Source organism: Bombus pyrosoma, linkage group LG6 (genome assembly GCF_014825855.1).
Source record: "Bombus pyrosoma isolate SC7728 linkage group LG6, ASM1482585v1, whole genome shotgun sequence".
NCBI classification, from domain to species: Eukaryota; Metazoa; Arthropoda; class Insecta; order Hymenoptera; family Apidae; genus Bombus; species Bombus pyrosoma.
Genome location: NC_057775.1, coordinates 12,945,012 through 12,960,756, shown reverse-complemented (window position 1 = coordinate 12,960,756; position 15,745 = coordinate 12,945,012). Strand labels below are relative to the sequence as shown.

General features: G+C 37.8%; 2 protein-coding genes across 2 annotated transcripts in view; one reads left to right on the top strand and one right to left on the bottom strand.

Moving 5' to 3' along the window:
- Positions 1-15,500, top strand: part of LOC122568791 (guanylate cyclase soluble subunit beta-1) — a 28,675-nt gene extending 13,175 nt beyond the window's left edge. The window contains exons 9-14 of the mRNA XM_043728959.1: positions 54-136; positions 3,214-3,384; positions 4,673-4,910; positions 6,258-6,398; positions 7,269-7,426; positions 13,606-15,500. Coding sequence (XP_043584894.1) covers positions 54-136; positions 3,214-3,384; positions 4,673-4,910; positions 6,258-6,398; positions 7,269-7,426; positions 13,606-13,735 — 921 coding nt within the window. The 3' untranslated portion in view covers positions 13,736-15,500. The remainder of the gene's footprint in view (positions 1-53; positions 137-3,213; positions 3,385-4,672; positions 4,911-6,257; positions 6,399-7,268; positions 7,427-13,605) is intronic.
- Positions 7,470-13,516, bottom strand: LOC122568793. Its single transcript, XM_043728960.1, has 2 exons — positions 13,008-13,516; positions 7,470-11,943 (listed from the first exon to the last, which is right to left on the bottom strand). Exons 1-2 carry the CDS (start codon positions 13,135-13,137, stop codon positions 11,039-11,041), a joined length of 1,035 nt encoding a protein of 344 aa, XP_043584895.1. The 5' UTR covers positions 13,138-13,516; the 3' UTR covers positions 7,470-11,038.
- Positions 15,501-15,745: the final 245 nt, after the last annotated feature.

The following is a 15,745-nucleotide window of genomic DNA, read 5'->3' as shown; positions in this document are numbered from 1 at the left end:
TGAAAGAAAATGAACGTATTTCCTTGTCACGTGCAAGATTATTACTTTTCCAGGGGCAAATGTTGTACATACCCGAGTCAGACCTCGTCACCTTTCTCTGTTATCCTAGCGTTATCAACTTGGATGATTTAACCAGGTAAGAATTTACATGAAGTGTAATCATTAATTCACACTGAATCGCTCTATGACGAAGAGAAATTACATTCTGGTTGGTTGAAAATGAACACATAACAAGGATTAACAAGGAAATTAGACGAGATAAATTGGATAAGCGATCAAAGGTTAATCCAAATTCAATCAAATTCCGAATTCAAACGTCAAAATACCACTATTCACGACTTGATTTCATCCGTTTAACGTATCAAAGTCGCGTTGATTAACGACTCACGTTTCTCCTGAGCATGTCAGTGCGACCTCGATTTGCTAGAAATCGAAGAGACGCGATCGTTCACATCCCATGATTCGAAAATTTGCCGTCTCTATCGTTACGGTAATTATATCACGTCGACTGATATCGTTATTCGTGTGTCTACGTTGATCCATACCGCGGCGCAATTATCGAATAGTTCCTAAATTGAATTTCAATCAAACCAAATAGCGCGGCCGTACGACTATGATCAATAACGGGACGAGAACGCATTCGTCGTCGTTAGGTTCGGTGACAAACGTTCTGAATTCTATAAAAATGACTACGACGTCTGCGTGCATAAGTAGCGACGAAATAAATGGCTGTCAAGAAAAATGCAATGTGATTTTCCGCTGGGAAAGCGATTTTCCACTTCGGTGCACAAAAACCGCTGTTTCGGTTTCGACGTTTATGGCTATATCGTGTATTAAAATCCTATCATATATCATAAATATTATATAAGTAACTGTTCTCCGAAGCAAGAAGAAGGAAGTTGTGAAAGAGGCGGAGGGGAAAGAATGGGAGAAAAAAGGAATAAGAAGGGAAACACTAAGGGAAGAAAAAAATGAGCATTCGAAGAAAATAGGAGAAAAATGGGAAGAAACGAAGCATTCGAAAAATGGAAAGAGCCTGGTTAACGTAGCATCTTTATACTCTACTTGCTCATTACCAGATGCTAAATCTGCTTCGTCACAACTCAATCAAGATTTTTCACCTTGTCGTAAACGACCGTACCTTGTCCAAGTTTCTCTTTTCACAAACGCCAGATTATCAAAGATTTTAATTAATTAGATCAACTATTTCTTTGTCTTTTATAAGAAAAAGTCTGGAATATTCATCCCAGAAAAATCAGTAAAATTTGATCATCGTAAAGTTTGATGATCACGAACCATTTACCAATTTTCATGCAGCCAAAGCTACGCATGTACTTTAATTTCTCAGTAAAGGATTGACATACAATGTCGATATAAAGTACAGGATCGAACCGAAGGAAAATCTCGTGGAGAAATATGAGTATGTACAAAGAAGCTCTTATTATACAGTAAGAAGAAGACAATAGAAGTATCTTCTTTCAAGTAGCAAAAAATCCGTATACAAAGCTTAAGTCAGCCGATCTTACAGCCATCGGACACAACGGTATTTAGGTCGTTATCGTAAATAGACGCAACGTGTTCGATGGCCCTCTAGTGGACTTTCCCTATTAATTCATCGTAGCCCATTACTCTGTCTTTGCGCGGAAAACATTTGTCTCCGACTAAAATAACGGGTACACTGGCCATTCAATAAATACTGAAGCGATGGCTTGTATAATTACGGCTATTCGAGTGTCTGTCCGTGCTCCACTACGAACATAAATTTCCGTCAAGCCGCTACCGAATTGCCCCCGTTCGAATGATCTTCGCCCTTGTTATTCTTGTAATTTTCCTTCTCCCTTACGGTCGACCCTTTTTTTCTTCGTCCATGTCAACTTCTGCTTCTCATTTCTTTTATTTTGTGCTCCAGTAACAGGGAAAAATGCACGAAACATTGCGTTTATCCGCATTCTATCATACATTCTGACCTGGATCCCTTCCGATCTATTTTCTGACCGAGTTCTCCGGAAATCGAATGTCTCACGGAGAAAATTCAGTCGCGTAATCGACACGTCAAGGCACGTACATACCAGCAAAACATGTTCATACACGGTGCTTGCAAAATGTTCGCTAATGTTTCTTGACCACTTTACAAAATATTTTCTCAAAATTGTTCTATTTGCTTCAGATGCTTCGGAGGATTATGTTTCGCGAACATATTTATGAACAAGATGCAAATGAAAAAATGACAAATAAACGACGGACTGTTGAGAACGCATCAGTGAAAACACACTTTTACACGATATATAGACCATTTTCGTGCGCCTCGTGCGAAATTATATACACGCCGTTCTCTCGATTCTCATGAATCTCTCGACGATTAACGTCAAGATAATTCCTCCAATAGTTTGAGTTGACTAGGATTTAGTCGAGCAGAAGCGTCAAGGTAGTTAGCAGATAAATTTAAAGCTTAATCGAGTTGTCGCCCATTACTCCGCCTGTTTACCGCGTTAACTTCCTTTTGTAACGAGAACCGAGTAGCGATAACTCTTGGAGCATTAGATTAGGCGAGAATTACGCTCACCGGATAGATTACCTCGTTTCAGTATGGAAAAAAATTACGGTTCGTCTAGGGGAATAAATTTTCTTTGGGAGAAATGACGAAGTTGTTTGAGTGTCGCGAGTAAGGATGGTCCTCCATTTTAACGAACCTCAAGGGTGCATTTTTGCGCCGCGTCGTTGGGTAGTCTTTACCGTCAGCAAGCGAGAGCAGAGAGATGAATTATACATCGGATATGATTGAATGCTGAATCTCAAATGAGAACGATTAGAAGTGTCGGAGATAAATTGCAGCGGATTTGAAGCCGCGGTTTCCACGGAAAGTCATAAATATCGTTTTACGCGACGTATACGGAATAATGCATCGTTTATTGTCGTATCGGTTATTACTTTTTAAATTATTAAAGTTTCCAGGTATCTCCATTTGCATCGAGATGTTTGAGACTTCTTGTTATCCTTGAATGAACAATAAATTGTAAACATAGTTGAACAGCATTGAATCGAAGAGTTGTATATAACTCACCGTCGTTCGAAAATTTCGAAAAATTGAAATTACTTTGCAATCTTGTAATCATCGTCACGTATCTCGTCTCGACACTCGTTTCTCCTTACAGATACGTACGTTAATGGGATCGAGAGTTCTATTGTTTACGTTCATGTATTTTTGATTGTCAGGCGAGGTTTGTATCTGAGCGACATCCCCCTTCACGACGCCACCAGAGATCTCGTGCTGATGTCAGAGCAATTCGAGGCTGATTACAAATTAACGAGAAACTTGGAATTGCTTACCGATAAATTGCAACAGACGTATCGTGAGCTCGACGGCGAGAAGCAGAAAACCGACAGGTAAGGATTTCCGTCCGCGTAATTTTCTGATTAAGGAAATCCCCATTGGCCTCGTTTGCCATTTATCCTGACGCAATTCTGCCGGAATCGACTTCTCTCCAGCGTCGTTACAGTTTCTTTCTTGACAGAATACTCTCTCCTACCGGAAATTGGATCGTGATTTTTTTCTCACCTTCATCGGGAGGTATTTTTTAAACTACGTCTACTACGTCGTTCTAAAACATCAACGACATGATCGTGACAACGAAGCGCCTTGAAATAAATTTAGTTTGAATGAATGAGTTTAGTTTGAAATGAATTTAAAGAATGATTAAATTCGTGAAAGTACTAAGTGAAACGGCTATCGACTTTAGTTTCAATGGAATATTTCAATTTTCATTACACTGAACACGTTCAGATGTCGTAATCGAAATAGACTTGTTTCAATAAAGAGATTAAATATTTTAGCAGTGTATTTATAAACACATGTAGAGAAGACATTATATTCGGTATGACGCGGATTTTCATCGTCATTGTAGTAATACGTTCGATATTGAGTATATTTGCGTTCCAGTCCGAAAGGACATATTAAAAAAGTTTTATAAATACTTTCATAAAAGATATTAATATTTATTTTTTATGAGAATTACAGCTACATTTTTCCACCTGTTGCCCTCATATGCATTACATACATGAAGCTAGGTCGTATCGGACAAAGAATCTTTTGTATCGGGACGGGATAAATTAGCTATGTAATTGGATAACAATTTTCAAAACTGTCAGAGAAATTGCCTTTCGGGTGATATAAAAAAGAAATTTCAACAATTTTTGGCAGTTTATAAATTTATGTGTAACATTCTTTCCATTTAATATTAATAAACAACTATTAAGCGCGAGATATAAAATGTTGATTCCACATAGCTAATAAATTATATTACTCTAATTTATTCCAGAGATACGGAAACATTAATTCCAGCATATATTGTCGCAGACAATGGCTTCCAATACATTAATTCAGCATGAAAAATTTATCAAAATTCCAATGAAATAAAATAACAGTCTTTACATTTCCTTTTGACTTTCGCATTTTTAAGCTAATTTAATCTCGTTCGACATACAGCGAGATCGGAATCAAAACTTCGTAAAAATCACTTCCATCTTATTATAGAAAAGGGAGGAAAATGCGGAGGCTTGTTCGATTTACAGTTCCTATTTTCACGATTTAAAAGATGCCAATGAAATTAGCAATTCGTGGCACGGTGGGTTGTGGTTGAAGGGAGCTGCATTAAAAGTTGTACGTGTTCCGTAGGTTGTTGTACTCTGTGCTGCCCATTTCCGTGGCGAACGAACTGAGGCACTCGAGGCCGGTTCCTGCGAAGAAGTATGACTGCGTGACCTTATTGTTCTCCGGGATCGTTGGTTTCGGAGCTTACTGCGCCGCTCACACGGACTCCAGTGGTGCGATGAAAATCGTCAACATGCTCAATCAGCTGTACACAGCGTTCGACGTGCTCACCGATCCGAAGAAGAACCCAAATGTGTACAAGGTAAGCGTTTACTTCGTTGAGAATCTGTGTCGAATCGAACTAGGTTTTCTGGATAATTCCGTGCTGAGGCTAAGTAAAAGTAGTACTTTTTAGTGTTTTTTTTTCTTTTCCTTTGTATTTTCAACGATTTAAGAAATTTTTATATTGCAAGATGTATTTGATAAAATAGGCTTGAAATGACTTTATGTTCTATCCAATATTCACGCAATTGGTAATTCATTTAGATATTTAAATATCGAGATATTTGTTGTAGAATATTTACCAGATATTTGGATATTTATTATAGAATATTTTAATATTTAATACCAAACGAATAAAATAGATGTTAAGTCTGATAAAAAAAAACATTGAAGGTGTTATAAGGAATAACAGAAAAGATTGCAACAGGACGTGTATTCGATTACGCAAGATAATGTATAATTTGAAGATTCGAAAGTGAGTGATACGCTTGAAGAATAATTAAAGGGTTCAAATGCAAATGAAAAAAAAAATTGAACGTTTGTAGTTCCATCGGAATGGAACTTGGAACGTAACTTAGATCGCGAATGGTAGTAATATGGAAAGTGCGCCGCTTGCATGGTGTAACATAAAGCGTTCATGGCGTCGCAACATATATTTTTGAAAGGCACTTTCGCGTTGGAAAGAAAGTTTTCTCGTAACCCGTGCCGTTTAAAATGCATTAATGGACGGTTGTGAGCGACTCCGTAGGAAACATGAACGACAGCCGTTAGCAATACCAGCTATTTTAAATAATAATACCGACTAGGAGAAACTTTTTTGTCCCCTAGGACTTCCTTTCATGTGAAATGCCATAGTCGGGTTTGCAACTTGTATAAAGTCCATTGTAATATGCAGATGATGCTTTATACGTAGAATAAGTACTAGATATAATCTCCCTTTTTTCTTTCTTCTATAAAACTAGCTACGAATACCCTTTCAAAATAGTTTCCTATATTGCAACGTTTATACTTACAATTATAGCAACAAATTTAAAGAAACATAACGCGGTTAAAAGAACGATTATTAACTACGGATCATCGTAACAATATTTTCTAAATACTTCTTAAATTTATTTATTATCACATAATTTTAATCCATCTTTTAATTAATTATAAATAATTATCAGTATCTGTAGGTCCATCTAAGATAAAATACGGCCATCAATATATATCTTCTTCTTTGCTTTTCGAAAGGAAAAAATACACATTGCTATGGATTTTACTTTCGACGAGAACATCGTTAGAAAGCTAAAACGAGGATTCCCGTATAACCATTATACAGCTGACAACGAATATATTTGAATTTACGAGAAGGCTTGTTAGCACTGATCCACTTTGGTCGGACTAGGTCGAAACTGTTGGTGACAAATACATGGCCGTGAGCGGATTACCGGAACCATGTCGTTGCCATGCACGGTGCATCGCTCGTCTCGCATTGGATATGATGGATCTAGCCGCGGACGAAGTGCAGATCGATGGCGAGCCTGTGGTAAGCCCCCATATTTTTTTATGCGTTCGTTTTGCGGCCTTCAATTTTTATGTTTGCGGGTAGGACCTCTTCGAATGATAACATCGATCCTCCGGGAAACATTTATCATCTCTCTGTTACCACTTTACCATCAACGATATCACCGAAATATTTCTGAATTCGAAAGTCCAATGATTAATTTTCTTTCTCCAATAGCTCGTAAATATCGTTTCGTATAATAATACGGGAAGAATTCTCGATGACGAAATTATATTATTAAACGCGAGTCTTTGAACTTGGAAACAATTGTGATAGATGAAATACCGTTTCTTCAATTCTTAGTTAACGAATTTAAAATTTATCCGATCTATGAACATTCTATTGTAACTTCTTCGCTCGAACACTTTTTCATTCATTTACAGGCAATATGTTTGGAATTTGATCGATTGCCGCTACAATTGATATTTCAATTTTTCAAATAATTCTTTCCATTTTTTCAATTTAAATTCCTCGCGGTAAACGCATCGCAGAATCATATCCGATTTATCAATCGGAATTCACTTTGTCTCTAAATACTTGGCTAATGTATTTCTGTAATGTATTCCTGTCAGAAAAACAACGAAATAACAGAAAATACTTCTAAACGAGTTAAGCGTTCCCCGACTTGACTTTTCAATTGCGTTTCGTGGAACGCAGTACGGAGACAGGTACGCGAGAGATCTCTTGCATTCGATTATCCGTAGAAAGACTCTTGTTCTCCTTCCTGAATGTGCTCTTCCTGTTCCTACGCGAAAGCTTCCGCCGGTAACGTTTACGTTATCGACGTGATGCGAATTCACATCGTTGTATATAAAGAAGACCCGTTTAATAAACGTGCGAAATGTTTCGCAGAAAATCACCATCGGCATTCACAGCGGAGAGGTTGTGACCGGGGTAATTGGACACCGTATGCCTCGTTACTGCCTGTTTGGAAATACGGTGAACCTCACCAGTCGAACTGAGACCACCGGGGAACCGGGCAAAATAAACGTCTCCGAGGACGCGTACAGGTACGAAATCATATTAAATTTACGGATTTATGGTAATTACAGGCTATTTTCGAGGCTTGCTGGCATTGGAAAAAGTCGGTGCTGAATTTGGCCGAATTCGTGAAACGCGCAACCGGAATGTTTCCTTTCGAATCGTAAGCGGTTTATTTTTGAAGCTTTTACCGTTGGGATTTCGCTTGGGAATTCGGCCTTTTATTAAAGAAGGAAGGAAAGTTAAGAGGCTTGTTAGAGTAATTTGCAAAGTACTAGCAATTTTATTTGTTTCAGAGTTGCTCTTTACAGATTAAAGCGATGACGAAATATTTTCAATCGTAATGCGTTTGAAATAGTAGAATTGCAGTTATTCGTAATTTGATTAAAAGGTTTTACAATTTCACAGAATATGGAACATATCTGATTGAAAATTTATATGAGGTTTTCCGTTCTAATGAATAATTAAAATATCTCTTTTATCTCCAATAGTATAGACAATGTTTGAGATCGAATTCAAATGATTTTACAAAAGAGATTTCTTTATAGTCGTCTTATTATATATGATATGATGGCCATCTTCTTTCGAATTTTGTATGATCATTGTTCTGTTTTGTATAAAAGTAACTATATAGTGTTTGCTATAGCATCTTGTAGGAAATATTCAAATGTATTGAATCGACCTGAAACAATCCCTCGAAGCAATATTACGATAATGTTTAAACTTGTTATTTATATTAATCAATGCTCAAAGTAATATGTTGCCTCAAACGAACAACAGTGAATTGTTGTGTGCCTTTTGAACTATGTCTATTATTAACAATATATCACCACCATGAGACGCCAATTTGTTCATTTATTAAATACGTAAACAATAACTTCGCACATTATACTAAAATTGTTTTGGAAGTTAATCACTTTGTTGCTGGTGCTCCAGTTCGCGTTATGGTAACAACTCAAACATTATACAGTGCGTTATAACACTTTTAGTTAAATACTTATATCACAGCTTCATAGAATTTATTACGGTAAAAACTTTGGAATTTTTGTACGATACTCTCTTACGTTATCTCGAATTATCAGAACTCGAATAATTGGTAAACGACAGTTAACCGTGTCCAGCAACATTATGCTCGAACGAATTGTTTAGGGAGGAGGTAATTCAATTATACGAATTCGGGAAAATCTAGGAGGATTGTTGAGCTATCATCCCCGTGGGAAATACATTGGACGCAGAGGGATAAAATTTAATGCAAAACGCCAGTGAAACAGTTACACGTCTGTCAACTGATCTCCAGGGTATTTTAAATTTCAATATCACTGTTGTTCGCCGAGACATTAACCATACTTGATGGACGCGTTAACGTCATGAAAACAGCGATTTGTATAAATTATACAGCAACAATTTTCTCACTCTTGTATCGAAATTTACACAGAGATAATTTATTCGTAGTTTGTTCTTCGTTAAAACGCTTTAATCTATTTTGGTTAACACAGTGCGCCCGACTTCGTCGCAATATTTCATAATGATCGTAAACTCTGATGGCGCAATACCAACAATAGGTAAGAGTTTTACGAAAAATGTAATCCACTGGCAAACTCGACTTTCAGTCGCAACATAGCGTACATATTTGTGGTTGCATCAAAGTGCGGAATTTATAAATTGAGTTTTCTTTCGTGCCAAGCGTTTCGCAAAAAGGGGAAAACATTTTATGAAAACGAACGATGTCTCGAGTGATCGTAGTTGGTATATAATTTCTCTTATTCTTAGCAGTCATTAACCTCAGGATATTATCGTGTATAATTATCGTAGACCTATTGAACCTAACTTTCCCTTAACCCGCCACGACTTGTCTTCTGTCTATCACATCTGAGTGAAAACCTTGCTTCGATCGACATTGAAATTGTTTCGATCCGTTTACTTGGAATAGTTGGAATTTAACGTTCTGAATTTCACTCGTTGTGTTCCACTATTCTTTGGTAAACATTTCTTTATCGTTGTTATTCCAAAAAACTTATCGCATTTTCTTTGATATAATCTTTGCAAGCACATTTATTGCCATTGAAGAAAGTTTTAGAAAAAACAAGAATAAATTATGGTGCGACTATGCGATATTCAATGAACAAAGCAGAGATCAGATTGAACATTTTTGGTTGTCCAACGTCTTTTTGTCTACTTTTCATCGATCCACGAAGGCAAATATCGTGTCGCCGAAGAATGACATGCTTTTTATCGGCTGATCCTAGACTTTTCTCCTTAATTGCCGCATTAGACGTCCAAGTTGGAACAGTACTTTTTCAAAGTCAGCATTTTATTATTCGGCAGAAGTTCGTAATAAATAATTTCCTTCCACTTGAGCCAAGTATTTATCTTAACTATCTTAATATCGTTTGTAAGAAGCGTTACAAACTTTTCCAATAATCGAATATCTATAATCGTTAAGTAGTTAATACCGGGCAGTTTCGAAAAATTCATAAGTTATTAAATTTTATTTCTCAAACCAAGTTTACTCTGAAATAAAAAGTAATAAATAAAAAATGCATAGAACACCGTTTTTCTGAACCTTTAATCATGTTCAGTGGAAGCATTTTGCAAGTTATGTATCTGTCACACTTTTCTCTTCCATATTGATAGAGTTTGATCGTTTGAATGAGAAACACCGTGTCACTGCTGTGTATGTATTTTATCATATCGCGAGTTTAAGGTAAAATATCTCGTACAAAATGGAAAAGTCGATCCACCAGAATCGAAATTTATACGGTCAACCTGTTATTATATGACGGCAGTTCGATCAGGAAGTTCGATATAGGTATACAACGGTCCAGGCACCGTTCGAAAGAAATTGCATCGAAAGTTACGAACAGGTTTAAAGCATTTTAGCGAACAGGCAACGTATGCATTTTACGAATCAAACTCTTCGAAACACACTTCTGTTAAATCGTGTACCAGTTCGATTTCATCCTGCTCGAACAACTTCAGACGCGTTCATAGAAACTGTCTAACTGCGAGTCTCACAATCGTGTATCGAGTGACCTATTTTGTTCTGTAAATGCGTTTATTTCTTATATCTTTCTTTCCAAGGTGACCAGAGAATATGAATAGACGAAAAATATTATATTTTTATAGATGGAAGGAAAAGAGAAAAATCCTCGAAGGAAAATATTACGAATTCTGTAATTTGTACACATGAAATTTAAACTTTGGTATCTTAAACTATATTTCATAAATTTTTGAATTTATTTTATTCCATACAAACACATTATCGCATAGAATACACGTAATACTTGGATTTCCAAATATCTTAAGGTCACTTTATACGCAGCTAAAAATGTCCTAACTTATATCTATGCAACACACACAACACATACAGCATGTACACAGATAATTCGGAAAGGTTCAAATACACTTTGAGTAAGTAGAGAAGCTAAAGTTAAAAAAACGATCATTATACGCATATTATAAGGCCCCGATCGTAGGAGTTCGCTGAAACTTACTAAATCCATTTTCACACGAAACAGATCAATTCCCAAAAAGCTTATCTTTCGATATACGAGACCTTCTTTCCAAAGCTTCGGAAATCCATTGATTAAAGTCTCTAGACCCATTCAGCCATAAGAGGTAACCACCTCTGCACAGTATCCTCAATCACCGAGAAGGTCCAAGTAATTCCTCAGCGACTCCGGGATCTGAAGCTTCTGAATCCCATGCGGCAACGCCCAGTTCTCGAACAAAGTCTCTCGGATGCGACAACGACAAAGATGCCTCAGTTCCGGCGGACTCATGCCACTTCTCTCCGGCGGCACCAACTTCTGCTCGACCAGAGTTGGGTACTGTTCGTAAATGGAAACGCTGAAAATGCCGCTCTGTTCGGCTATGTGTCCAGGCGTCTTCACGAAGGCAGTCGTCACGGTTCTCAGCACGAGTTTCAAGCAAAGTAGCAACTGTTCTGGGAACACGATCTGATCTTGGCCGGGTTGAGCGTCGTACTCGCTCAGCTTGTTCAGGAGCATCTCGAGCGGAGAGGGAGCCAATTTGTCAGACTCGACCGAGGCCCCGTAACGGAGCATGATCAAAAGAATATCCGGAGAGCCGTGTTGAATGGCCACTCTCAAGGGCAATGCCTGCCCATAAGACTCCATAGGAACGTCAATGAATCGTCGTTTATCGAGCGAAGACGCGCAACGATACTCGAGTCTTCCGACTGTAGCGTGATGCAAGAAATACATTAGAGCTCGAAGATTCTCTTCGCGATCCTCGAAGTCGCTTTTCCAACCGGACAGGAAGTGAGTCACTCGTGTACCGAATATGGCCCCCACCAAAATACGCTCGAACGTTTTCTCGCAGTAGAATATGTCATTGAGTAGTCTGGAGACGATCTCGTTGTTGTTCAGGTTCCAGTCGAAACACAGTTTCGCTGCCACATAGAGCACGTTGTGGAACTTGCCGAGAAGGCACACATAGCCGTTTTCCATCATTGCGATGTTGTGATAGCGAAGGGCCGACATTACTATCCTCTCGCAGACATCTTGTTTATCTAGGTTCTCTGCTGCAAGTTTAAGGAATAATTAGATTCTCTTCTGGCGAGGAAAGTTTTGTTAGAATTTTAATCAGAGATACTGTAGTTCATTGATTATCGAGGATCGAGAACCGTGATTTTTGTTGCGGGAAGGAATTCTGTATTCAACAGGAGGCTGTGCTTAGTGGGACTTAGGCTAGGTTCGTGTATAATATGATAGAATCTAACGGTAACCGGAGAGTCGTTCGAAAGATATTTATGTTCATTGTTTCTGTTAATTAACGATTGCTACGAGGATGGTTACGTATGACGGTTATCGGGGTGAAAGCAGGAACTTAATAGTAATGTTATTGTTTCACAATATTTCACGATGACTGCGCAATGTTTCGCTTCCTTAGAAATGTAAGATCTTTTTAGAACATGTTCTAAACTATTAATCTCTAGATAAAGACGACGTACGATCAATACTTCAAGAAATATACTTAGTCCTCTAAAAATCTTCTTCTATACTTGAAATACTTCAAACTCATATCTAATTAAGATAAGTATATCGCAACAATTAATAGTACTTTTCATCAAAGATAATTCTTGCTATTTCTGTATTAACCAAATTTCATTCTCTGTATTTCTCCAACCGATATACGTGGTTCTTCCAATTCACCGTGCGAATGATCGAACAACACAACTTGCGAAACTCTCTTTTCACGGATAAGTAATTCCATTCGCGTCGCTTCGGGTGGTCGGTTTGCATAATTTTTCGAGGAAAGTAAAATCATATGGAAACGAACGATGCAAAAGTTTCTCCCGCATATAACATTACGTAGGACCACTTTCTTTCCGGTATCGTCGATCGAGCCACTTTCATGGTCACACAATATAGTTTCTAGCAGGTTGCTGGACGAATCTTGCGATCAGTGAATCGGAAACGTTCATCGAAGTGCGTTGACACGCTCCGCGACCGATTTGAATCGATTCTTTTTAAACCCCCGTTAGGCATTACGGTAAATCGTCAGTCGAAATCCTATTAAAACGACCAATGATTTTCTAACTCGTCTCGATCGCTTTGAAAACAACGAGGAATGTTCAGTATGTACCTGCCGAACAGCTATTTATCACATCTGAAAAATAGCCAACCATCTCGCGACGTTTGTATCGGGAGGCCAAGCAACTGCGTTCCATTTCAGCAAACAGCTTGTCGAAGTAACAGTCGATCAGTACCTCCATTTTTTTTTCTATGCCCGATGGAAAAGCTTGAAGGACGACACGCACTGATCCCGTGTCAACAAGAACGATTTAAAACGTGCTAGCAAACTATCACCACCATTGTTCACCTCTGAATAATGGCTGATACAAGGAACAACCGTGGAAACGAGAGAGGGATAATTCGATTAGACGTTAAATAAGTATATTTCAAGGGCTTCCCCTGTCCAACTACGAAGGGGACAACGAGTAGGTTCGTAGGATAAAGATTTCAACCTTGTTTGACGATGTGGGGGCGTATGTAATTATGCCTGAGCATAATTCTGGTAATTAAAGATTTTTGATATCAAGTGAGTTTATAATTTGACAATATAATTGATTAGATGACGTTTCTAAAAACTGTCATACGCAACATACTTTCTTTAGAAATGTAGACTTAAGATGAATATTTTGATGTTGTTTTGAAGACGAACTATTTTATTATCATTGCAGATATCTGTGCATGCCAGAGAATCAGGATCCCCAATTTTTGCTGGAGTACAGGGGGCCTGTGTCTATGAAGGGCAAGTCGGAACCCATGAACGTGTGGTTCCTGTCCAGAGAAAGGGAGCTACCCGCGTAAATTTGCAACCGCTGTGGCGACCGCCATTGTAGCAATATTTTTACTACTCAGCTCGAGCTCTCAATTCATTTAGCGCATTATATAGAAAAATACGATTTTTACGGTTCTAATACTCTATAAACGAGCGTTCTTCGACTATCACACAAAACACAAGCTGTAGAAAATCTCTTTGTACGGTACGATATTTAATTCTAGGATGACTTCCGTTAGATTCAACGCTTAATCAAGTCCCTCGATAATTTCATTTTCAATAGGTAAGTTTGAATTATCGAGTTTAGCCAATGTATCGATTTGAAATTGCAGAAGAGAAATCCCTTTATGACGCGTGTACCAATCGCGAGTTACAGTTGACGGACCGCAGAGACCGTCACGATACATGTGTAAACCATACGATAAAAGTAATGGTACGCCTTAGCGAATATTGCGAGAAGAAGATGGAAATTTCCGTGAGATATGCCTCCTAAAGCAATAAAATCAAACGGTGAACGTTTTCTACCAGCGAATGTCACTTCGTTAGGTAATGCTTGATTCTTCGGTTAGAAAATTTATTATTTGCATTTGTCAACTTCGTTAGTATATGGAATATTCATCAAGTTAATAGTACCACGTCGCAAAAACAATTCTCAAGTTATCAAGTTACAAGCACAATAGGACAACCTATTATATTCAGAAGTCCTCCTAGGCTTAGATCGTACTAAAAATATTTCCTTGTTAATATATATCAACGTCCATACGGCGATCTCGAATCTCTACGTGCATTTGCCAACTTAATGACCAGTGTTTACTACTTGTAAATGTAAGAGGCAATCAAATATAAATGTCACCGATATTGGATAGCGTGTCCATCGATGGTATGCGAAATTTCTTTTCCCGTTTCACGCCATACAGGTTGGCCGATCGTCGAGGAGCCACGTCAGAGGTCGCCAGCGTAAAATGACCTCACCCTTAAACGAAAAAAAAAAAAGAAAAAAGAGAAACGAGTAGAGAGACAGCCTCTTGCTTCGATGGAATGCTTCGAACGTGGAAGGTGTAACGGAACCTGTTCTACTCCCCAACACGTCCCACGCACGTCGCAAGGTCAATACATCGAAACCTCGTGCACAACACGATCGTCGCCGATGCGGCACAGATTCCAACGATCATTTTTCCCTCTTTCCTACAAAGAATATCTCAATAGAACGCTTCATCTTGCGAAAGTAATATGCCACGCTTGTTAAGAATTAACCGACTGTCCTGGTTCTTTTGTATCTTTTACATCATGTGCACGCGTATACCAGGTATTTTATTCTATTTCATACTTTTCGACGACTGACATTTCTCAAGTTGGTGGTTTCGTTGCATGTAGTTCGCTGGAGAACGTGATTTTCTACAACTTTCAAATAAATTGCAATTAAACCAATGGATCGCAATATATTTAATTAATTCTGTGATTTGTTGTTTATTAGTTACGCGTGTGTAAACCCGGTTCGAAATTACGTGCGTAATTATTATATTTATCGTGTTATTGAAAATTCGAGTCGGTCCTGTATGTACACGGAACTTAGTCGGTTTAAACTCGATATTTATGTTTCAACGTCCATTTAATAAGGTTTGTAAATTGCGTTACATTATTTATGTGATAAGTGATAATAATTATGGTACAACTCTGTGAAGTTAAGAATGCCTGTACGTACTTATTATCATAAAGATATTTCTGTAAAATAACTGGTTACATTATGATTATTACGTTCTAATAATAACTTGTAAACACGTAACTACAACTAAACTTGATATTTATTGGGCAATATGTTTTACTCAGCTTGATTAATGCTGCTTCGTACAAGTGGTAGGGTAAGTACGTAACAAGCATTATCTATTATACGAGCCAGAAAGAAAATTAAATTATTAAATACGATAATCTTTCTTTCTTGTGTTAAGCAAACTATTTGTAGAGAAATTTTGTTTAATGGTTTCAAAAATGGTACCAATAACATTAAACTAAGCATATAGGATATCTACTATACACGACAG

Coding starts and splice junctions, on each gene's coding strand:
- LOC122568793 (XM_043728960.1), bottom strand. CDS start 13,137: ATGGAGGTACTGATCGACTGTTACTTCGACAAGCTGTTTGCTGAAATG. Junction 11,944..13,007: donor GATAAATAGCTGTTCGGCAG/GTACATACTGAA, acceptor TTAAACTTGCAG/CAGAGAACCTAGATAAACAA.